This window comes from Tenebrio molitor, chromosome 4, assembly GCF_963966145.1.
Source record: "Tenebrio molitor chromosome 4, icTenMoli1.1, whole genome shotgun sequence".
Classification (NCBI taxonomy): Eukaryota; Metazoa; Arthropoda; class Insecta; order Coleoptera; family Tenebrionidae; genus Tenebrio; species Tenebrio molitor.
In genome coordinates, this window is record NC_091049.1 from 12155315 (window position 1) to 12180560 (window position 25246).

The window sequence follows — 25246 nt, forward strand, 5'->3', positions numbered from 1 at the left end:
AATATTTTTGTGGTGGTATCACGAATGGTCATTCGCTTTATGAACACCAGGAGTGCGTAGCACGAATGGTGTTTAAAAATGTAATGACCATGAGTGATACCATCGGAAAAATATTTTACGGTCTTTGACTACGACGAGTTGTATTAAACAGACTATTCAATGAACGAAATCAATGATTAAAATAAAAAATTTCAAAGCTAGTTCGCAAATCTGCGTTACACATGATTTCATTGTTCAGTTAACTTCGTAAGAAAGTAATAGTTTCCTTGAATAAATAGTAATTAACGTTATAAGTCCGGGAACTCATAGTTTACAGTACGAGTTAGACGTTTAAAGACGAGGCGACGAAGGAGCCGAGTCTTGAAACTCGAAACGAGTACTGTAAAAAGAGTTCACGGACGAATGTCGTTATGTATTTTATTTCATCCTGCCTCAAATTTCGTTTGAAAGAAACATTGAAATTAATTTCAAAATAATCCAACAAAAGCTCCAAATCTAGTCACATTTTTGGAACATGATTAGCAACGGCTGTTTGGCAATTGTTTATTTTGTTGAAATAATTTTGTGCGTCAAAATGACTTCTAAAGCAAATCCTCCAGAAATTGTAAGAAAATCTGCAGAAGCCTGTGCTGAATTAATACCTAGCAAGTCTGGTGAAAGGTATCAAAAACAATTCAGCCATTTTTGTAAATGGAAATCAGAAAATAATGTGAAGAAAATTACGGAAGAGGTTATGCTGGCTGGCCTATTTTTTAGATTTGGTTTAAATGGTTGTATTATTTTATTTATGAACTAAAGTTTTTAGTCTGAGAAAGTAAGTGCATCTTCTTTGTGGCTGAAATAGTTAAATTGTTAAGTTGCATTTAGATGTAGTTTTGAATAAAACATTTCTTAAACCTGAATAATTGTTATTGCGATTGTTACTTTTGTGTTTCCAATAGCAACACTTAACCGGCGTCCGGCCGTTTTTTGCGTTTTCCCGGATTCAAACTGATGACGTAAAGTATTGAAATTTGACACAGGATGAAATAAAATAATAATCAAGGTTTGGTAAAAAAATGTACCTCGACCACTAGTAGTCAGTTATATTTTCACTAGTGGAATATTCGCTGGAATTTTCTGTTGCTAGTCTACGAAAGTAAATTTCTGCTATTTTATTGGTTAATATTTGAAAAATAACAGGTGAATTGAGTTGATTTTACGTCACGAGTTACCTTTCCCCCCGCCCCCCAATTTTCAACGAAGCAAATTAATATACAAATTAGTCAGTTCTACCAACCTTGCTAAATTCATTTTTGTAATGACGAACTAGAGTTACAAAATTTAGTAATTTTTGTCTTGTGAACACACCTTTTTACCGCAAATTTGGGTTTTTAAAAAGTTAGGTTATGGGTCACGTCATTTGCTTCTACAATTTTGTACTTTTTCATTACGTACGTTTCCATTATCCCCATGAGTGATTTCTTTTATTTTGTTGAAAACCTTTAAAATGTGCTGCTTCGTCTGCTTGCTTATCGATGCCTTACTCCGTTTTGTAAATTCATTCATTATGGCAGCGGCAATAACATGACAATTTAAATCTTTGCCAACTGTCTAATTTTTGTTTATTTTGTAAAAAAAACTAACAAAACAAAAGTTCCAGCTAGTTCGTCATTATGAAAATGAATTTATCATATGCATTGAAGCCAGCGGCAACACGTAACGATATTCATGATGAACCGGAGCAAAAAGTCCATTTACACGGCGTAAAAATATTAAAAAACGCCTGCTATAAATGTACAGTTCATCCATTTTGAATATACAGTGTGGAAATTACTTATGGAATAAATTTAGTAATTTCAAAACTAATGACATTTGCCAAAAACGCTGAAACAGGTCAATTTTTGTTTTTAATAATGCTTATTTTAAGTTATTTCACTTGTTCATGACGTCATCCATTTTTGAACTATGACGTCATCACCATTTTTTTTAAATGACAACCCGCACTTTTTTCTTCTCTTTCTGATAGACCTTCCTACTACCTAAACGATGAATGAAAAAAATTGATACCTTACTTAACAATTTTTTTAGGAAAATAACAAATTTTATTTCAAAAATTTAATTTAATTTTTAATGTACTTTTTTTTTCTATGTGGTTATTTAAAATCGATGGTTTACTTTAATAGACCAAACAATTTAGAAGATTTATGACAGAGAATTCGCGCTGAAATAGAACAAATCAGCCCAGACATTATTGAGCGCGGTGTACAATGCCAAAAGTTGGCGGGAGATCATTTCAACATTTGCGTTACATTTTATTGTTAACCTTAGATGTTTGTTTGTTTCTGTTTAAGGTCAATTAAAATTTTTACATTGAAAATTAAATTAAATTTTGGAAGTAAAATTTGTCATTTTCTCAAAAAAATTGTTATCTAAGGTACCAATTTTTTTCATTAATCCTTTAGGTAGTAGTAAGGTCCATTAGAAAAAGAAGAAAAAAGTCAGTGTTGTCATTTAAAAAAAATGGTGATGACGTCTTAGCTCGAAAATGGATGACGTCATGAACAAGTGAAGCAACTTAAAATAAGCACCATGAGAAATAAAAATCGACCTGTTTCAGCGTTTTTGACAAATGTCATTAGTTTTGAAATTACTGAATTTATTCCATAAGTGGTTTCCACACTGTACATTACTGTTAGGGAATTTTCTTTTCTTGTATTGCAATGAAAATGTTTTAGTTTTTCTAATATTGAACATTCAAAGCGGACGTTTTGAATTTGTCAAAAAATTTGACAGTGCCAGATTATAACTGTTATATTTGAAAAATATACGATTAAGCAGCCATATCATGGAGGCCACAGGCAGAGTTATAAAGAAAAAATGCCTCACTTTGGAGACAAAACAAAGTATCCACCGGTGATTTAAAAAAAATTCGGAAGTAAATGGGGAAGATGCCAGTTTATCTAATGGTTGGGAAAATTTGTGCCGTAAGTTGATAAATCTACTTTTAATTTACCCCTTTGTATACCAGTCCCGAAATCTACAAGAGGGCTACATTTTCCCAAAGGTACACTTCTATTCAAAAAAAAAAGCGTACACGTATTGAGGGCTACTGTAAATGGGGATAAAATTAATTAATCGTTTCCAAGAAAACGTATTACTGACATTTCGTATGTATGTCAAATGTGTGAACAGTTTTTTATAAATTTTTAAATTGTTGTTAGATTGTTGAGGGTTGCCTTTTTCCATAAATTTGTGAATAAAAGTTTGAATTGTGTTTGTAGTAATTGGTAATACTTGCCTAATAAAATACAGCTATCATCACGGGTTTTGTTACAGGTTTCTAAGTAACAATAATTTAAAGATAGGTTTACGATATGGCAATCTAGGCAAAATTGTGCTCACTACTTGTACGCTTTTTTTTTTGAATAGAAGTGTACTTCAAAGTACCAGCAAATTTATATCCCTTAAGATCTGCTTAGAATTGTTCTAGACCAACCGTGGCCAACCTTTTTGTTCTCGAGTGCCACTTTATTTGACTAAAAATATTTAACGTGCCCCTTTATCATTTCTTTTTCATTCTTCTGAAAGATAATGCATATGTACTATTGCGGACAAAAAAAGTGGGACATCAACGTCATTGTCTTGACTTTTAATGTGAAATAACCGTTATCTGATTCTAATCCTACTTTGAATTGATTGACGTTGTCATTATGTATTGTAGGTTGTAGGGAATAATTGTATACAATTGTATGATGGTATACAAAGGGTTCAATTGATCTATTTAAAATGTTAGCTTCAATCTCTTTGAGATATCTGAAGGGGCTGAGCACTATTCATTTTTAATGTCTGATGCTTCCACTCTGTGTCCTGCTCTAAAATTTTTTCGTTAAAATCTGTTTTGCCACTAGCAGTCTCGTAAGATGACATTGCATTCATGGTTACAAGTATCGTGAGGTTGCCATAACATTTGCTTATTTATTAATCCTTGACGACGGAACTTAACTCATTATATTCTTAGGAAAATAATAAAGATGAGCAATAAATAACATACATTTTCCGGCACCTCTGTTGCGTTTTTTCTTCGCATCCAGTCTTTGAAGCAAATGTATGTACCTTCATAACGCTTTTGAAATTTGGGGTGTAATAAATTCTCACAAGCAGCGTTCGCAATTTTTTCAATATCCATCTTCTTTTAACTGTAGAGCACTACACGTGACAGCTTTTGGAATTTTTATTTGTTTATGAAAACACAATGTGTCTACACAAATGACAACCAGGAATTCGCGATTCCTTTAGACATTTCAATTTTCTGAGTTTACGAACTAGCATTTGGCAAGGAAACTTTGAATATTTTGCACGATATTGACTTCTGCTAGTGGGAAAAACGTAATAGGTAAGCCATGCGGAACGTAAGAACTAACATTCCTCGGAAGTATTACAATTCTTCCTCGAACGTTGTAGTGTCCTTACGTTCCTTATAACTTATTAAATAACTATTACGTTTATTAAGGTACACCTACTTACTGGTTTCAACGCCGGTATACCGGGACATTTTGTTAACTCTGAACGTAGTCATACTTATTCCCTATGTTCAATTTTAAAAAACACAGATCAATGCATTGTTAGTTGCTATGCAACCAACTATACCGAACACCAGAGATTTTGAAATAATGTTAAAAATTGTTCGGATTGATGGAATTGGTCTATCATGTGTTGCATTGGAGATGTCACGCACATTTCTAATGCTCTGATTGGCATAGAATAACTGCATTATGTGTATTTCTTCTTAAAACAACTTGACCATTTTGTTAAACTGTCAAGTACTTATTTTCGTTACCTTGGATACGTGATTACATAGATGCATTGACCTGTGTTTTTTAAAACTGAACATAGGGAATAAGTATGGGCTATGTTCAATGTTAAAAAAATGTCCCGGTATAATATTAACTTGTAGATACCATATTTTACGTAAAACATACAAGACTAGTTTACTTTCCTTCATTGCGGGACCCGATTAGAGATTTGTCAAAAATGACAATTATTATCGTACATTATAACCCCTTAAAAATATACATAACCTGAATTATTACCTGAGACGTTGCATTTACAACAGAAAAAAGTTGTATCCTATTACACCACAAAAGTTAATAAAATCACTAGATTTATAGTTGAATTTTTTTAATAAACCATTGTCAAAACGTTGTCTTGTTGGTATGAGCCCAACTGTGATTTTCATGATAATACGATTGGTCACATTGAGTGTCAACATTTTTTTATGTAACTGAGCCTGCGCCCTAACGAGCGAGAGTTTATTTCAAATTCGAAAAGGTTTCTCCTGATTTCTCATTAAATTTGTTTTGAAAATGAATTCACGGAAGAAAGGTACGGGAAGTGAAGTGAACATAACCTTAACCATGATTTCGTGTCAAATTGTTATACAGCTGGTCCATATGTCCAAATTTTAGGGTGGTACAGTATGGTTTTTTACTTCATTTTGACACTGACAATTGTTTATTAAAAAAATTTCACTATAGTAGTATATATTGAAAATGAATGAACTGTAGATGTAAACTGTTCTGTGGCCGCAATTGTACTAGGCCATCTATATGCAAATCAACATGACATATTAGTTAATACTGCTTCCGATCATATTTAAAACCTATATCTTTCATTGGGTAAATCTTTCCTATTCTTGAAAATCAAATTGAGCTATCTTGCACTACACAAATGTAGGGTAGTTTCTTACAAAGAATGCAACTAACATGTGAAATAATTCACCTATTGTCAATGTGGTCCAATATTTACAGCAACAATGACCTGGTATAATTAGATACATATCCACTTACTCAACATGTTTACCACATTCTGAGAAAGCCACAATGAAGCGCTTAACTACTTACCATTCAGTGGTGAGTTACTAATTGCTTCAAGTCTCCTCGAGTGACTTACGAAGCTGATACCTCCTTTTGTACAACTTGGCATTAAAATACCAAATCCTGAACGATCACTCATTTCTCTAAAACCACACACAACGGTCCTTTGATCGGCACAGTTCATTCTGTAAAATATAACAGAATAAATAATAAACACGTTCAGCGGAAAATTCGATTTTGCAAAAAGTTTATATACCTAACCTAAAAATGGCGCTACTCGCTTTACATTCTCAAACAGCAAATTTTAACCAGAACCAAACAAGCTAGTACATTTACACGGGTATTGCCATTATAATGAACAATGTTATCAATAATGAACATAATAAACAAAATATGAAAACTTACATTTTCATTTGTCGCACTCTCACCAAAACAACAATCACGTGTTCACGCGAGACGCCAGACGCGACGGTCGCCCTTCGCCCATCGCCAATTACCAAATAATGTGCGACCACTGCGACCTCTACAATTCGCAACAACTAAATTTGAAGGCAAAAATGGAATTTTTGAATAACACATTACGTTCTTGCTTGATTATTACAAGTTACATTTGACTATATAATGTCAACTGAGTTGCAAACAATCTATTGGAAGGGAATTAAGTCAGTAATAAAGTCCATTCACGTTGGATTTTCCCTGCCAAATTGTTGTCACGTTGCAAGCCTGCGCCTCCTTTCCTTGTAATTTTTACGTTATCGTGTTTTATTATTCGTGATAGAGCGATTGAGAGCGATTTGACGTTTTTAATTTTGAATGTTACTAATGTTAGTTTGACGTGTGAAATAAAGTCACAAATTTTTTAATAAAATTCTATTCCTGGGTGATTTTACCATGGCGAAAAGAAAAAAGTTAATTTTAAAATTGCGTTAACCTTCCACAACTGACGTAATGTGACGAAACCCGCAAGCTAATACGGACTCAAGAAAAAATAGCTTCAGTTCGAAAATTAATTAGTTAGAATCCTTTAGGTAATATTTAATGTATTGTATGTATTAACATGATTATAATCTATTTACGACCTTTATTGAGCAGTTTTAACAATACAACGTTATTTTAAAGGTAATATTGTAATGATCTGAATACATTACTTTTTCCGCCAAATATTCGAACCTGCGCAAAACGGTAACAAATGTGGTCGTGATCGTCATCGAAGCGGAGGAGCCCTACGTTGTGTCTTTCTTTTGGCGGAAAAAAAGCTTCGGAATGCAAACGGTGAGGGTTCCAGTTGGAAGAGTGCCGCGAAATAAAACCACATGTGAGAGGCGCAAAATACCTCTTATTGAAAAATGCCTGTGATAACGTTGATTTCCGATGAACGAATGAAATGAATCCAAAATTAACGGGGGCCAAGTATAACAAAGTACAGAAACTTAACTAGCTGAGGCCATTACAAAGCACAAACAACAAGATTAATACAGCAACATTTAAAACAAACACAACGGGTAAATGACAACAACAATGACAAGTTAAAGGTTGCAACAAAAAACATAAGTAACAAATTCATAATGCAGTTATCACAGACAGGGACGGATAAAAAACCCTCTCCAAAACCGTATCCCAGGTATTACTCATATTTACAATTGGTTATGACAATTCCAATTTTAATTAGATACTACGCGGTCAAGGTACGCCAACGGGAGCTTAGAGCTGGAGGTAACAAACTTTCGGCCGCGAGGGGACTCAGAAGAATAATCTGAAACATCTTGAGAGCAAGCGACGTTTATAAATATTCGGGGTATTAATGAACGTCAGACTATTTCGCCGACCAAGCAAGAGTGACAGAGCGTCTCGGGGTCGTACTATGGCGGACAAAAAATTTTGAACGACTTGTTATTCCTTTGACATATAAATGTAAAACTGGCTTTATGGTCAACTAACCTCATTTTTTATTTTTGCCTTTCTTGTCATGTCACCAGTGACAGATTAGTCAATCATAGATTAACACAAAAATTTTGGTGTGCCTATGTCGGCTCACGAATGGTGAACGTGGATGAATCTTAATCGTTTCGTCTTTGCCGTCGAAATTGCGAAAGTCGCTGCAGCCCCTAGGCTATCGAGTGGTGTAGAATGTAAATACGTATAGTTCTCCCAGAGCTGCAGCGGTTTTATGGCAGAGCAATAGTAATTATTACGGCTGTTGAGATGCCGATACCCGACATAAACAGACCCCTGTCAATCATCATTTTCGTTCTATACCTGTCAGTTTACAGGGTAGTACGTAGACGAATTTACGATTAGGGGTTGTACTTGCGGTTTAAACCTATTGTCGGTGTTGTTAACGTTTATACAATGGTACCCTGCCATAAAACCGCTGCAGCTCTGGGAGAACTTTACCTATCTAGTTCTTAGGGATGTTGCACAGTAATAAAACTTTTGGGCGAGGTGTAGTTCAAGTTGCAGAAGTATTCAGAATTCTTGGATCGGTCAAACACTGCAGCAGGTACCCTCTCGAGACCCGTCAGTCATAAAATTAGCATTTTACAAGAGCATTAAATCTTCGTATTGTGAACAAATTTGTTGGCAAATTTTAGATTTTCTTATTTCTTGTAGTTTGGATGTATTTATCTGTGCACTTTAGTGGTTGAATATCTTACTTGCAGAAAATTCTTTTGAAGAAAATAACGGACAATGATTAATACAAATGTAAAGGCTATGACTTTGACAGTGTCAGATTTTTCGTATCTCTGCTATCTTTATAATTGATTTCATATAAATGTTCATCAAGTGAGCTGTGCATTTGTAAAAGCACCTTTAATTTAGTTACATTACAAAAGTCACATTTATGAAGGTCATGTCCAATAAATCTTTACTTGGTAAAAATACAAAGACAAAAACAAATAAGAATTACCTTAATTTAATCATTAATAAATTTCAAATTTTAATTTGCAAACGTCAATCATAATGACAATAAAGCTTAAACTACACCAAATTTTTGTAAAATGATAGGAAAAAGGTGGACAACATTTTTTGTCCGGAATATATAGTTATTTATGATCAATTCAAATTAGTTTCTGATCCTAGCTCAAACATACGTGAAGTTACTAAATAATGACGTCATCGCAAATGGGTAATAATTGGACTCTAGGATCAGAAATAAATTTGGATTGATCAAAAATAACTATCAAATTTCAATTTTGTTGACAATTGCTTCGAAAGTTTACGATTGTAATCAATGTAATAACTAATAAGTGAAAAATAAAAAAATGTCAAATTGACAAGAGCATAAAATAACCACAAGTAATCAATAATAAATAAACGCATCGCATTTTTTTGTTTGTTCCTGTTGTTTCAATAAAAAGAAAGCGAGAAAGGAAATCGTGACGTCATCCCAAAAGGGTAAAAATTGGACCATAACTTCAGAGTTCAGAGATTGAATCTTATTTTCCTAATCCTAGGGATTATTTAGCGTAAGAAAGGTAGGATTACAATAGCGCCCGTTTTCATTACCTGTATGTACAAATCATTTCCATTAAAAAAAAACCTGTTATCGGATAATACATACTTACAACTTTTCTCCAATTGCAGAAAAATACTTAGAACTCTGTCAGAATCATTTAGACATTTATTGGAAAAAATTATAGTTTCTGTATAAATTAGTAGGGGTTTTAATATTCTATATTCAATCGTTACTGAGAACAACTAATTACCTACAGCTTGGCCGTTTACTCGACGTTACTAGACGCAGGTAGTTTGGCCCAAACGACCGATACCGGGTTCGATAATGGAATGGATGGGAACAGAAAACTTTATGAATGTATAATTGGGATAAATATTTTCCGTTTTGTGATTGCATTTTGAGTGTCACATTCTGAGATTATATAGTTTTTAGGTTAATAATAATTATACCTATTTTAACTTAGGTTTCTTAATTTAATTTTTTTCAATCCATTTTCATAAAGTAAAACGCCCCAAATTAAATAAACCAAATATCTTTACATCAAAACATTTTCATTAAATTCTAATCACGGATTTTCTCTATGTATTATGGTTTCATAACGTGTATCAAATTTGAACTGCATCGAACAAAATTTAATTTTTAAAGTGATAGTTTTTTGACTGCTGTACCTAGGTAATTAATTTTAACAAAAAAGTAATACCCAATTTTTGTGGCGGTGAACAGTATTTATGCATCTATAATACTTTCGTATAAATATAATTTAGTTTTAAAGTCATTTTCGTGCTTGTCATAAGTGATGGGACACCCGGTACATAGTTTAAATTTTTATTTCATACTATCCGGTAGATGTTCAATTGCATCATCAATTTGAGTCCGGTAAGTAAATTATAATAACAATATCAGAGCCGGAAAGTGTCACTAAGCAACACCTAACGGGCTGTTTTATTTTTATACATCAAATTTGATATTGAAAAGTGAAAAAGACAAAAAATATTTGACAGTTTAACCTTGAAGTCGTTAGGGCTTTACGTGAATTTAGTTTTTTTGGACACCTGTATAATTGGTGCTCGATTAAAAAAAGTGTTATATGTAGGTATTAGGTATTTCAATTACTCGCTATTATTAGCATTAGTGATTGGTTTACTTTGTTAAAAAGATAAAAAGGTTATGATACCGCACCGCGGCAATCCGGCCATCTGCTTTCAGGTATATTTTAAAAATGGGATTCATAAGTTGACCATCGCGGCACGCCGGGCCTGCCCCGAGGGTGTACCCGTGAGCCCAGTGTAAGTATCTTCCCAACAAAAGTTGCATTGCGGACGTTAAGTAGTGATTATGACAACCCGAGTTTACGACCTCCAGGGGCTGCAGGTAGTTGAGAAGTATAGTGGACTGCCTAATAACCGAATTTTACGTGTTTTGTTGAGGCTTTTGTTTATTTTTTTGCTTCCAATCTAATTTGTTTTTCCAAAAACTGAGACAGTAGCCCCATGAGATACGTTCTTCTGAATCCAATGCACTTTTTAAATAGTCTCTAAATAAAAAATTGAGCAAAAATAATTAGAATTACTGAAAAACGTTATTAATTTTTTTAAAAAGAATGAAGCGATTTTTCAAAAAACTGAGACAGTAGCCCGGTGACATACGTTAATGTTTAACAAAAAATATAGTCACCATAGCTTCAAACATAAAACTGTGGAAAAATAATTAGAATCCGTTTAGCACGCTTTACCATTGCTTGGCCAACCACTAGGCAACAGCCTTAGAGGTTTAGCATCAACACAAAATCAGGAATGTCTTCATCATAGATGAAACCAAATTTAGTTCTATTTACGTCAAGACAGAAAGACCCAACAGGTTGTATTTTGGTACGAAAATATCAAAAAATTCAAAGTACAGATCAATCCACAGTACTAACAAATTATAACATGTATTTATTAAACATAAAATTAAAAGTTTAAAATAAAAAAACTTTACAACTAAAACTGAAGAAGTCAATATTTGATCATTGCCCCATTTTGTTGTACAACCAAGAGCAATCTATTCCTCGTGGACAGGCACAGATTTCGATGATAGTTCGGGGGTGCCGCGTTCTGTTCCACGGAAGACACCCGCCTTCTTCCAGAACCTGGACGCCGAACCACCGTCCCAGTGTGTTCCCACTTCCGCATAATAGCATGGATAGTGCCCTTCGATAACCCTAAATTCGTCGAAATTTGCCCATACGACATACCCCTCTGGTGAAGGGTTACTATTTTGGCTTTAGTAAATTCAGATACGGCTGGCATTGTATCACTAAATTATTATTATAAACTTGAGAGACGTTTACTTCAAACTGTCAATTTTTCGACTTAATTTATAAACGTCACAATAACAGTAAAGGGCAGCTTACATTGACATTTTTTGATATGCCAAAATTTGATCGTTCAAAATTTTTTGTCCGCCATAGTACGATTAGCATCACTGAACAGCATAAGCGAATATTTAGATCCACCGTCCCCAACCAACCGTTTCCCGACAAGACCCCGAAGTCCCTATAACCTCGACGGAAGCTTCACGAAAACATCCCGCCGCCGCATAAGCGAAGACTTAGGTCCGCCCCCGCTAACGGCTTTAAATAACCGTAGCTTCCACAGAAATTTGACTAGACAACCCCACGACTTCCTGATTGAAACCTAACTCCCATAGGGGCGCACTTACAACATTTTACTTTAACTTTTTCGAAATCTAGCAACAACACAAAGAAAAACCCGCGTTTAATTCAATCGAACAAAGCGTAACATTAAACGATGCGAAAAATTCAACAAACCACAACGGAACATTAAACAATGATAAAATAAACAAAACAAAGCGCAACATTAAACAATGATCAAATAAAAGAGAACCAAGCGCAAAGTTCAATAACGATAAAATAAAACCCCTTTAAGGTTGTACAATGCCTAAAAATATTACGTTTCACAAACGCAAGATGGCTCTGAACTGGTACACTCTGATAGTTGGCGTATAGGCAACACACCAACCTTCTAGCCTTCCCTTTACAGACTTCAATTTCTTTGCAGAAATAAGGAGGGTTGGTGTTCAAGCACAATTATTGTTATCTCTATTGACCGGTAGGTGGATTCAAACTGGACCGCTTCCTTTAACGACCTCCTGTCTACCCGAAGCTTTGGGTACCTAACCTATACATGGAAACTGGAAATATATTATTTTTTACTATGGGTATAATCAATCCTGTTAGAAGGTTTTCGAGCCCCGTCTAGCTTGCGTTGGCTCACTTACACTCACTCCAGAGAAATCTAAATAATATTTTAATATAGACATTTTTTTAAATTTTCGTAAGACGTAAGACCTACTACTACTATTAAGATGATAAATTAAACAGAAAATAGAAAATATCTTTTAAACCTTATTGTTCTCAAGTACCACTTTATTTAACCAAAAATATTTGACGTGTCATTTTTTCATTTCTTTTTCATTCTCTAGATAATGCATATGTACCCCTTTCCTACTATTTCATCTGAATCGAATAACAGGAAAAAAAGTGTTTCTCCACGACTATTAAAGAATGAATGCATTCTTGTTGGATATTCAACGAAAGAATTATATCAATTACACATCCGGTGAGAGAAAATGCTAAAACTCACGGCTGTCGGCCTGATAAAACCAGTTTTTTATGTTATTTTTTAGAATTTGCACCCTTGTGTTAATTTTTAAAGAAAAAAATAAAATTTTCAAATTCTAGGAAATTTTGTATTAATTTTTTTTGGTGTAAATGACAATAATACACTGAAATATTTATAAAAATTTTCTTAGAGATCTATTAAGCTACGAGTGCTTTAAAAGATAGCCACAGTGGCGGCTCGTGACTTTAGGACTTGGCAGTGCTGCAGAGCCCAAGTCCAAGTATAATAATAAATAAAATAAAACGAATACAAACTATAGTAACTATGCAGGGTGTTAGTAAATGGTTGGGAATAAATTTCAGGATGAACTCCTTACGAAAAATGTGGCTTGAAACCTAAATGAAGTTTTTCGTTAAAATGAGTAGTTTTCTCAAAAAATAAAATGTAGTCCACTGTTAGTGAATTTCTCTAATTAGTTCATTTGTCTGCCTAAAATTGCATTAGTTTTGAATTTTTTCCACGTTTAAATTTTTTCTTTAAACCATTATTAAATCGTAGTATTTCAAAAAAAATACGCCAAAATACGTTTTTGCGCGATTGTACTCTATTTGGTTGTTTACCACGTCTGTTTCCAAGATAGTAAGCTCTGTTTACTCGTTGCTAACGATGAACTCGATGGTAAGTAATTTTTGGTGTTCTAGAACGGTAAGTAAAGTTTATTCAAAATTAATCGATTATTATAATAATTTTTATGTAGACAGAAGTTGAAGACAAGATGTGGGGGCACTTTCTGGAAACTCATAAAGCTCTTGTAGTCGGCTTTCCTTGGCGCTGCAATGAAATAGCATTAGCAAACTTGCCGCGACATTGGCATTGTCAAAATTTTCATACCCCGCATTTTCCTTGTCTTCTTGATTACACACTGAGAGCATTCGATAATTAACTCAGGTTTAGGACCTCCTTTTCGTTTTATTTCCAGTTTTTCGTCAATATTTAGACGAGAAAAGTTTTGATATTTAGATAAAATATCCATTTTTATTATTTAATGTTAAACAACAATCCACTGAAAATTAGGAAGCGGCGGGCACGTGACGCAAAGTCAATCCTAAATAAACGAGCCGTTGACTTGTTCATCTACTAATTCGCGTCACACTATCTGGCTACACGACTTGCAGCTCCGAGCCCATGCAAAACATGCATATATTACTTGACGTTCATTGGTCAACTCAAGGCCAAGTATGATATTCAGGCTCTGAAATGCATTGAATTGACGATTTTGACGTGTATAGGTCGGCTGCAACGGCTAGCTGACGTCACGAGGCAGGACACGGATAACGAATGTATTGTGGATTGCCGATATAATTCAAAATAGTGAATGTTGATAGATTGCAGCTGAGTCTGACGAGTGAATGAAAAATGCTCGGAAAAATGCAGATATTATTTCCTTTTGGCAAATCTTGAATTAAAAAATACAATAATAACATAAATTATTTTTTCAAATTATGAGCCGGTGCTGCAGCTCTGCAGCCCTTATTGAAAAACCGCCACTGGATAGCCATAAACGACTCCAAATTGAATACAATAATAGACCTATTAGAGACGCAGATTCTAAAAATGTTTTTTAACAACAATTAATTGTTTTTTTTAACAATTTTTGTGTTTTTTTTGTCAATAAACAATATGTAATGTTGACTCAAGTGGCAAAAAACAACTTGTCATTTGCAACAGCATTTTTTTCATATTTTTGAAACAGATAAGGGCAGAAAGGGACCAGAAAATCATAGTTTGGGTTGAATATTTTCCATATAAGTACAGTTTTAAAGTAATTTCAAACGACTAATGCCATAAAATTGCTGTTGCAAATCCAAATTGGTTTTTTGCAACTTGAGTCAACTTTAGTTGTTTTCACCAATTTCGTCTTTATGTTGAAAAATTAAGTATTACTGAACCCATTTTAATATGTAATACATACAATATATAAAATATATAATCAAAAATCGTTTTAATATATTGAAAGATCAATATTTTAACAACTCAGTGGATTCGTTTGCCTTTGTGCATATAACTGGACATCCTTCTTCGATTTCGGAAGTATTAGTGATATGTATTTTTTATATTCTCCGAAGGATCGGTTTTCTGTGCAAAAATCGTTTTAAAGCTCCCGTCAGCACCCGCTCGAGAGGTACCTGAATTAGAGTTTTCCTGTGCGAATGGTAATGAAACCACATATTTACCCGTCTTTGATCGTTTATGACGGTCAACAAATAATCGCTCACAGAGAGCGTCATCTTGAGTTATTACTGTTTCCTTTTCAAAAGAGCCCAATTCCCAAAATTTGTTAACCATCTGTTCAAGGGCGGGTTCTACAAAGTGACATGAACCGTTTTTTTTTTTGTTAAATGGAAGAGGACTGGTTTTTTGGATAGCATCATTGTTATTAATTGTTGAGGTGACGGCCTCTTGGACTAACCTTATCTCGTATGATTTGAAAACACACGTGTTATATAACCATAAAATTGTCTGATTCTGGTATCCTATAATAATTGTTCTGTACAGACAAAAGGGATAGGTGTAACCTAACACAGTAAACGAAAAAGTTGGATAATAGTAACATTTATTTAAATTATAAAGATCACAGATTAAAATATGTGCCTGCATAACAATAATAAAAGTAAAATAATATTGTTATAATGTAATTTATGGCTATCAGATTTTCACTATCCCTGTCCCTTTTGCAGGTAGTCTTAGCTAAAATATAAAAGCGGGACCAGGGGTAGTGAATGGTCTGATAGCCATAAATTACATTATCACAATATGCAGATAAAACTAAAGTAAACTGTTATCGTATAACAACATATCCCTAACAGACGCACATAGATCTACATAGATCTAGTACTGTAACGTTATAATAAACTTAGGACTACGAGTATGTACTATGTATAATACATCTATTTATTCATTTTTTTTGCGCGATTGTACTCTATTTGGTTGTTTACCACGTCTGTTTCCAAGATGGTAAGCTCTGTTTACTCGTTACTAACGATAAACTCGATGGTAAGTAATTTTTGGTGTTCTAGAACGGTAAGTAAAGTTTATTCAAAATTAATCGATTATTATAATAATTTTTATGTAGACGGAAGTTGAAGACAAGATGTGGGGGCACTTTCTGGAAACTCATAAAGCTCTTGTAGTCGGCTTTCCTTGTCGCTGCAATAAAATAGCATTAGCAAACTTGCCGCGACATTGGCATTGTCAAAATTTTCATACCCCGCATTTTCCTTGTCTTCTTGATTAGGTACACACTGAGGTTGTTGGTTTCGAAAATAATTCTTCATTTATGTAGACAGAAGTTGAAGACAAGATGTTAGCACTTTCTGGAAACTCACACGGCTCCTGTAGTCGGCTTTCCTTGTTGCTGCAATGAAATAGCATTAGCAAACTTGCCGCGACATTGGCATTGTCAAAATTTTCATACCCCACATTTTCCTTGTCTTCTTGATTACACACTGAGATCGTTGGTTTCGAAAATTCTTCATTTATGTAGACGGAAGTTGAAGACAAGATGTTAGCACTTTCTGGAAACTCACACGGCTCTTGTAGTTGGCCTACCTTGCCGCTGCAATGAAACAATTTTAGTAACAGACTTGCCGCGACATTAGAATTGTCAAAATGTTCATACCCCGGATTTTCCTTGTCTTCTTGATTTCATATTGAGTTCGCTGGTTTCGAAAATTCTTGATTTATGTAGACAGAAGTTGAAGACAAGATGTTAGCACTTTCTGGAAACTCACACGGCTCTTGTGGTCGGCATTCCTTGCCGCTGCAATGAAATAATATTAGTGAACTTGCCGCGACATTAGTATTATCAAAATTTTCATACTACACATTTTCCTTGTCTTCTTAATTACACGTTGAGGTCGTTAGTTTCAAAAATTCTTTATTTGTGACGCACCCCACATTCAAAGTTTCTTCTACAATATCCACTTCGTTTTCGGAATCACTAATATCACTCATTTTACTGCTTGTTTTTCAACACAACTGGCGATATTTGCGCACAAAAACTGCAATGGCGGTAGTTGTTTGCAGATTGCCTTAGAAACGCGATACAAAAATCGACATTGTGGCAACACGATGTGAAGGGCGTCGTATCGCATTGCATTCTAGTTAGGAATGTTTTGTAATAAATATTCAATCGCGCAAAAAATCTCATAAGCATGACGAACGTTAATGACAATGTACGGATCTCAGACAATATTGGAGTCGTCACAAGCTCCTCCTCCAAACAATTGTCTGCGATCCGTACATTGTCATTACCGTTCTTTATACTTAATATACTAATTCGACCGGCGCAGCGGCAGAAATAAACAAACGACGTAGGCGTTTGCGTCTTGGCCCGACGACGGGGTCACCGGAACGTGAACCCGAGGGTGAGGGTGACAAAGACACTTTCCTGCTCGACACCTTGCTATAATTGCAACAAAAATGTATGAAAAAACTACCGGTCAGTGCGATACACCCAGTCCTCTCGAAACTGTAGCCGGCCCTGGGATGAAACATACTCAAAAATAATTTGTTAATTTTTGTTTTGGTTCACTACGTGTCCGCGGAGCTCTGAAACAAAAAACATCGGAAATAGGTCGCGGGGGACGGTTGTGGTACATATTTGCTTATTTGCACTTTAGTCCTGTTGGAGGAGCAGAAATATCTGATTCGGATTTATTTAGATAGATGCAGTGGTGGCTCGTGACCAAATTGGATCAATCCGGATTGTCAGGATTGTACCCAATACTTTTTTATTGCAGTCTATATCCGTGTTGGTTTTTTTTTAACTTCAATAGATTTCCACATCACCTAATGAGGTACTACTGGCAATGCGTTGACCTATAAAGGGGGTCTCGCCAATAGCCATACTCCCTAATAAAAAAAAAACCTCTTTGGTTTGCACACATTTAAACAAACAATAAAAATCCAACATGAATATATACTTTAAAAAAACAACGGAAATATCTATCAAATAATGAACTAAACCTGTGGCTTGTCGAATAGTGGGTAACGGGTATTAGATGCTCGCCTCGTAGCAATCTTTTTTTCGCTTAGGTCACCATGAAAAAAATTTTGGAAACCCCTTAATACTAGCGAAAAAAATTTTCACTCGTTTATTTTGGTGTGCACTCTTTCTAATATTAAATTTAACTGGAAAATTGCATTTTTGTCGACTGTTTTAATTGTGGCTAGTACTCCATTATTTTGACTACTCATGATGACAGCAGGTATTATTATTTTGTGAATTTCGAAGTTTAATTGTATTTGTATACCCTTGAATAAATTTTGCTTAGAAATTTTCAGGTTAGGTTGATTTCAATTAAGGTTTTATGTGACGGAAATGGTAACATCATTGCCAACTTGAATGTATTTCGAGTTGAATCATAATTTGACTAATTTGAGTATGAATGCCTCTGAAATTCGAACTTGAATATTTATAAAAACAAATGTGCAAGGTTTATTGATCCTATATGTATAATATATGTACTAAGGAAAACTGTATATTTAGTATATTATAAAACTATATAGATCCATATATTCACAGACCCAACAGGATTTTTTAATGAAATTATATTAGACAACATTGTTCAAATTTGAATGTTGAAAGTCACGGTCATATTTCTGACAGGAAAAAAAATATATAAAATTGAGTCAGTTTATCTAACATGATAAAAATAAACCACATTCATCGTGAATAGACTACATAAATATAACTATAATTTTTTTCTACAAGCGTCAAAAAATGATAATAACCAAAAAATGAATTTGTATCTCGTAATTTCATATTACGTTCGTGCCTACTGTCGACTAATTCGGGGCCGTAATGCTTACAATAAAAATCTTTTAATTTTGGAAGGATATTTTTCATAAATTGATCATCTGCCACTATTGTTTCAACATTGATTCCTTTTGGAGTCCAAACTATAAAATCGCAGTATTTGCGTTTGGTCACAAATAATTGTCCTTGAATTTGAAAAAAATATTTATGTTTTTTGTTGAGTTTCAGTTTTCCGTCATCATCTAAACTGCAATAAAATGTTTTAATATTTTTTGGTATATCCAGTGGGTGTAAGTATCTTGCAGAATAGGGACCCTTTATTTCAATTATTTTGTTTTCGCCCACCAAGCCATCAGGTGACGCACCAAGAAAATCCCAGTCTTTTTTAGTACAAACAAAAAAACCACATTTGTCGACTGTGTTGCCACTGAAAGTGGCGTATTCATTTCTAGCAACAGCCTCATTTAATTTCCCATAATCTAAACTTGGTCCTCTCGGTACTGTAGTGAGACCGTCCATTTTGATCGTGATGATGTCGTAAATTTTTACATTTTTAACTGTTAATTTATCTTTTAAACTCTCAATTTGATATACTAATCTATTTGGCTCGTCTAGTAACCCTTTATACTTATTATTTTCACTTACCTACGTTGTGTTTATTTTTCGTCGATAGTCACCTTTATAGTGATGATGGTGTTTTATCTTAAGGCCTATTAGGCAATACTCAGTAGTCGTAACACAAATTCGGAGACAAAGTAGTGTCAAAACGCATGGAGGAAGAGATTTAAACACAAGTTTCCCCACAATTATTTTATTACAAAATATTTCGAAGCCTTGTTTACAAAATGGATGAGTTCTGCGGGTTTGATCAAATTTTGCCCTGTGTTAAAGTTATTGTTTAGGTTATGTTTGTAAGCAAATTCGTAAGAGACTTTCTTTGTAATGGTGATCGTGAATTTAAACAAATGATTGAGGCGTCAGTCTTCACCTGATGAGATTTTATGTTATCCAATTTAGATTTGAAAAGTTTGATTTTGCTGTAACCCCCATTTTTATGCAACCCTATTTACGTACGGCAAATCTAACCTAACCTTCAGGTAACTTGTTCGGACTTATATCACCCAAGCAACATTTAATATCGAGTGCACTGAGTTAGACTTGTACCAGAGTCGGAAGATAACATGCTCGCGGCATTTGATAAGTGCATCGCATTTAACTATTACGCCCTACTGCCGAAATACCGCTTCCGGTAAAAGTCCGGTGCTTAAACACCAATTACAACTTCCGAATAAAACCCGGATATACAAGTCCTCGCAAATCAATCTGAATGACTGTAGTCGTCATTTCTCTCACAAATTTCGTCCACGAGCTTCGACAAAGACTTGTACAGAACTTTGTCGTACGCGACACCAGTTTATTACAGGTAACCGGGATGGTTATTTTGTCGCGTTTGTCCTCGTGGTAGCCCACACATACATAGTACATGTCGTTGGAGCGGGAATTACGACGCCCATTCTAAGTCCACGGTCGGAAACTACGACCTGACACCGTGTCTTAGACCTAGTAAAGTTGAAGAAGAGGGTCCCCGGGAACCACGACTCTCCTCATCGTTGATGGCCGACAAACGCGCCTATAATTTCAGGTGCAATTGGTGCAAAACAATAATTTTGCTTGGTCGCCTAAACACGACGCGGGAGAGAAATAGCCCTACTCTACCCTATACTGAATATGCAACCAATTATTCTATCTCCCTAAAGTTTATAACTAGAAATTTCGATCTGATTTGCGGGCACCAGTTGAGAAAATTCAGGAACGATTTAGTTATAAATTAGTAATTGACTGTTAAGTTTCAAAGTCCCTGACTGGTGGTTACACTCAAATTTAGAGTAAAGAATTTAATATAAAAAATGTTGAATAAAAGGATCAGATAAGTTAAATTTGTAATTTAAGTAATCCGACAACCAAAGTGTTGCGGCCCCTTTCCATCGGAAATAGAATCATTTGTTGCTGGCTACCTCTAGCTTTAAACTTTTACTTCAAATAACTCGAAACTTGGAAAAAATATTTTAAATTTGGATTTTGATTATTTCAAATTGTTGAATAAATTGAAATTAAATATTCCATGGTGAATGACTGATAAAATAATTTCAACGAAAAACAAGTAAATTTTGACATAGAGTTAATTAATCAAAATAATATAACCCTTTCTCGGGCTTACCTAGAAAGTTTAACACCCTGGTTGCTCGTCGGCACCTGTTGTTGGAACTGGCACTAACTTATTTATTAGCACTGGGCACTCTAAACGAAGCTAAAGTGATTTAATACAAATATAGTTTAAACTTAGAAAATTTAAACAAAATCGCAAAGGCAGACACACGGATATCGACTAGCTCGAAAGACAGTCAAAAATCGAATCCCCAAGACAAATGTGCCAAAACTTTAAATAGGGGACGCTAACTCGCCTACCCCCCTTCCCTTGTTACTCATTTTCCACATGTGTGGAATTATGCAAATTTGACTCTTACGACGCATGGGCATTCGATCAAACCTCGTTTAACTCGCTTAAAAATATTATTATTTCCTAGTTAGGGTGGTTTTTCGATTCGCAATATCAACATTATTAAACATACAATTTGTTTGTCCATTGGACAATATAATACAACATAGTAACGATAGCGAATCAACCCCAATTACGCTGAAAGAGAAATTAAACTCCAAAATTGGTTGTTGTTCTGTCTGCAACTAATTGTTGAACTGAAGATGGTTAATGAATGTAACAACAAATTTTGTTTGTTTAAATTTACGGAAAGCATATGGAAGAAAGGCGTAAGAAAACTGTAAATTTCGTAGTACTACCCCTTGTTAGATGTCGCCCCCAGTACTACAGCGGTACTATTTTTACATTTTCACGATTTTCTACGCTTTTCTTACAGAAATTTCTACCTACTTCCCTTGTAAAACTATGTTAGTAAATGGGCAGTAATCGTACGGTGCAAGATTTGCTTACAATAATTAGATAAGGAAAATTGGTTTGTACATCAGAATTACGATTACACCAGCTTAAATTAGGGTTAAATTGGATATCAAAATGTTCAGAAAAACACAGCGCGTCTTTCTAAAATAGTGGGTTTGTGACTTGACTTTGTTTAAACAAGAATTTATTAATTTTGCTAAATTTTCCCACAACTGACCACACGTGCAAGTGTAATCCGATATCTTACTTAAAAGTCTCGATCTGTAACGCGTCTCTCGCCACCTTAACAAAACGGACCACCCTTGGCTGGCGACGCTGTGTTTAAAATCTAAATCGCAGACACCAAATTCTAGTGGACCAATTCAATTGTGAATATTTTAAACGATTTGACCGATTTACCAGGATTTAAACTAATTAACAATTTTTACTATATGGATTCAGCAACCCCGAACAAAGCTTCCTATTTAATGTAAACATCTTATGAGAAATTTAAATGAAACTTCATTTACGACCAAACTCAGACGAATTGAATTATTATCAACATTGTTAATTCTAGTTAAATTTTGTTTGTGTCACTCAAAATACCCGGCGACTCCTTTCTAAACGGATGTATTAATTTATTTATCGTTATATCTCTATTTTCATCAATTTTTAAACAACAATTAAATAATTTATCCTTTCGTATGCAAATGAATGCCTTGCTTGGTCGACTGGTCGAGTGTGGTGGGCGTCTCGCCACCCTGATAACTTGGAGAAATACCACATGGCCTTTTGAAAGAAACTAAAGAAGTTAATCTTGCGATTTGCAACGGTCTTACATTCCAGGAAACCCTTCGTGGGAACGGCTCTGTTTTTCTCAACATTCTGACACTTACAAAACATGTGTGTATTTAAAAATGGAAATAAATGGAATGCATAAATTGCACAGAAACAATTTGGAGATCGTTAAGACAAATTTGACTTTGTTGAATTTAAGGTGAATAATTTCCGCGATGGTAATAAAATAAAATGTATAAATACCGCGTTCATCACAGTACTGAATATAAAATACTAAAAACCAAGTTACCAATTTTTTTTTTTGTTTGCAAATGTCACCAAACTTAGAAGATGTTAAACGAAATTTTCTTTCTGCGAACCAATCGTCGCATTTACTTTGATCTTTAGTTTTTTTTTTTTGTATAATTTCCTGCTCATCCAAAGACACATTTAAAAGTTTTATTTGTTTATTAATTAAAAAATTGACTTCGCTTTCCTGCATATCAAGTTTGGCACAAGATAAACCGTAATGCGAATCGTTGGCTTGATTTTCTTTTGAGCTATTTCTTTCAAAACAAAAGGGCGGAGGCAATGCTTTTCCTAGACGATTTATATTTCGCAAAGTGCGATTTTTTACTAGCCTTTTCAGTCGTTTGCCAGGTGTTTTTTGTCTACAGACTTTTAAAAACCATTCGGGTCCAAACTGATCCCCCTTGACATCTTATGTTCAAACCATTCCTTCTTCCGTAAAAAGTTGCTTTGGCCCCATTTTTAGCAACCTGATTATTTGTGACAAACGAATTTTTACTTATGTAGAACAATTTTTATAACATGCGCTTATACCGACTGTTCCTACTTTTAAGCAATAAAATTTGTTACACCGAGAGTGGTCACAAAAAGCATAATTCGTAACATTTAGGATGTCGTTTTTTAAAATCGTTGGAGAAGAATCGTTTTGACTGGCGTGCCAAGATATAACTTTCCTAACAGTTTTCCCAATTAGACCAATTTCGGCAGTGGTTAACAGTGATTTATTAGCATTCGATTCTTTTGCCAAATTAAATAAGTGTTTTGTTAAATTTTTAGTTACATGATTCGCACACTCAATTTTTTTAATTGATCGGGAATATGGAACACTTTCCAAAATTTTGCTGTGTACGCTGGAATCGCCATCACCAACAAAGGAAACATACCGCAGTTTGTGCATTGCCTCACTACAAGAAAATCCTTCCTGCAAAATGTCTGCTTCCATGCCAGTCGAAGCCCCTTCCCAATTTTTAAAACAAACGTGCGTAGGAATAGTACTTCCCTTACGCATCGCCATAGCACATATTGAACAATATTTATTACGCACACCCATAAACAAAATTTTTTTTGTATGTACCCCAATAATTATGGCTACCCCAGATTTTGCAGTATAGCGATGCCCATATGACCTATGACTCCAACCGCCATCAACTATAACTGATATTTTCCCAATATCCCCCACCATATTATTATTTGCTGCATTAGCATATTCCAATTGGCCAGCTTCTTCTATCGATTTTGTTAACACTTCGTTCCAAGAATGACCCACATTTCTTTGATATTTTGCAAAGGTATATAAAGAAAATCCAGGAATATCAAGATTATATAGATAATAATTCTTCTATTGCAGAATAACTTTTACCGATAGCAATAATAGAAGAGGTGACTAAATAATTGACGTTATCATCACTCTTATTTGAATTATCATTACTGGTAGGATTGGTTTCAAATGATGTGCTAAACCACATTCCTTACACGAAAAAAATAATTTAGAATTTAAACCTATCGTTTGTTCTTTTTCAAAAGACAAGTAGCCAGTTTTACTTATACGACACATATGATTTTCAAGCCTGCGGATGTTGGTGATAATATGCTGTATGTTAACTAACCGCCGTCCCGTAATTTTTTCTACGCAAGAATCGTATTCTCCGGCAAGTCTTACCTTTTCAACATTTAAAGGCGGTAGATCATCGTAAGTCACTTCCGAGGTCACTTCCACAAAATCCGTTGCCATTGCAACTTCGGCCTTTGACGAATTCGTAGTGGTGACGCAGGGTGAAACCAAATGGTTTTTTTTATCCAAAGTAGTTGGGGTACTAAAAACAAATAAATATAAGAGAAGCTGTGACATTTAAACAACAAATCAAAATACGTATGTACTTCTACTGATAAAATTTGTGAAAATCATTTTTTATGTACAACTCTTATTTTCAGCAAATAAATAAATGTCACATAATTTAGGAAACAATAAAATAGTTACTTACCTTTCTCGCTTGAAATGGAGGCCATGTTTAGATTTTTTTTTAAATCGGGTCATATTGAAAAAACCACAATCACAAAAATACAAAATAAAGCTAAAAACTAGTAAGTTCGACGAGAAAGTCTCAACCAACAGTAAATATTTAAATTTCTATTTAGTGTCTTATATATTTTATTATTCTAGCCCCCTACCCCCAAAAATCGCGTCAATTCACTTTGGCTGGGCCGCCTTTCAGACAGACAGATGAGAGCCCTCTCCATCTGGGAAAATCCTACAATTATGTCGTTGTCTACGGTGACCAGACTTCAAAGGGCCACAGAGCAATAAATACCCAGTCAGTGTCTTTTGGGAAAAACCCTGTTTGCACCTGTATTCATTCTAATATCACAAATAGAAAAATTCAATCATTACTTTAATTACCATGGTGATGAATTAATCTCTTTCTGGCATATACATATAGTCCATTCAAAAAT

General features: G+C 34.5%; 1 protein-coding gene and 2 long non-coding RNA genes across 4 annotated transcripts in view; 1 reads left to right on the forward strand and 2 right to left on the reverse strand.

The window, feature by feature from the left end:
• LOC138127735 (fatty acyl-CoA reductase wat-like) overlaps positions 1-6346 on the reverse strand; it is a 220339-nt gene extending 213993 nt beyond the window's left edge. Inside the window, exons 1-2 of one of the 2 annotated variants that reach the window (XM_069043806.1) lie at positions 6261-6346; positions 5883-6040 (exon numbers count right to left, since the gene is read on the reverse strand). In XM_069043806.1, coding sequence (XP_068899907.1) covers positions 5883-6040; positions 6261-6268 — 166 coding nt within the window. In that variant the 5' untranslated portion in view covers positions 6269-6346. Of the gene's footprint in view, positions 1-5882; positions 6041-6260 lie in introns of those variants that run through there. The other variant, XM_069043807.1, reaches the window with a different exon arrangement.
• On the forward strand, positions 274-659 carry LOC138129767 (uncharacterized). Its single transcript, XR_011159375.1, has 2 exons — positions 274-404; positions 488-659. It is a non-coding gene; the product is annotated as an uncharacterized lncRNA (long non-coding RNA).
• Positions 6347-16006: 9660 nt separating the features above from the next.
• On the reverse strand, positions 16007-17232 carry LOC138129690 (uncharacterized). The gene is made up of 4 exons (XR_011159345.1): positions 16615-17232; positions 16411-16551; positions 16203-16350; positions 16007-16142 (listed from the first exon to the last, which is right to left on the reverse strand). It is a non-coding gene; the product is annotated as an uncharacterized lncRNA (long non-coding RNA).
• Positions 17233-25246: the final 8014 nt, after the last annotated feature.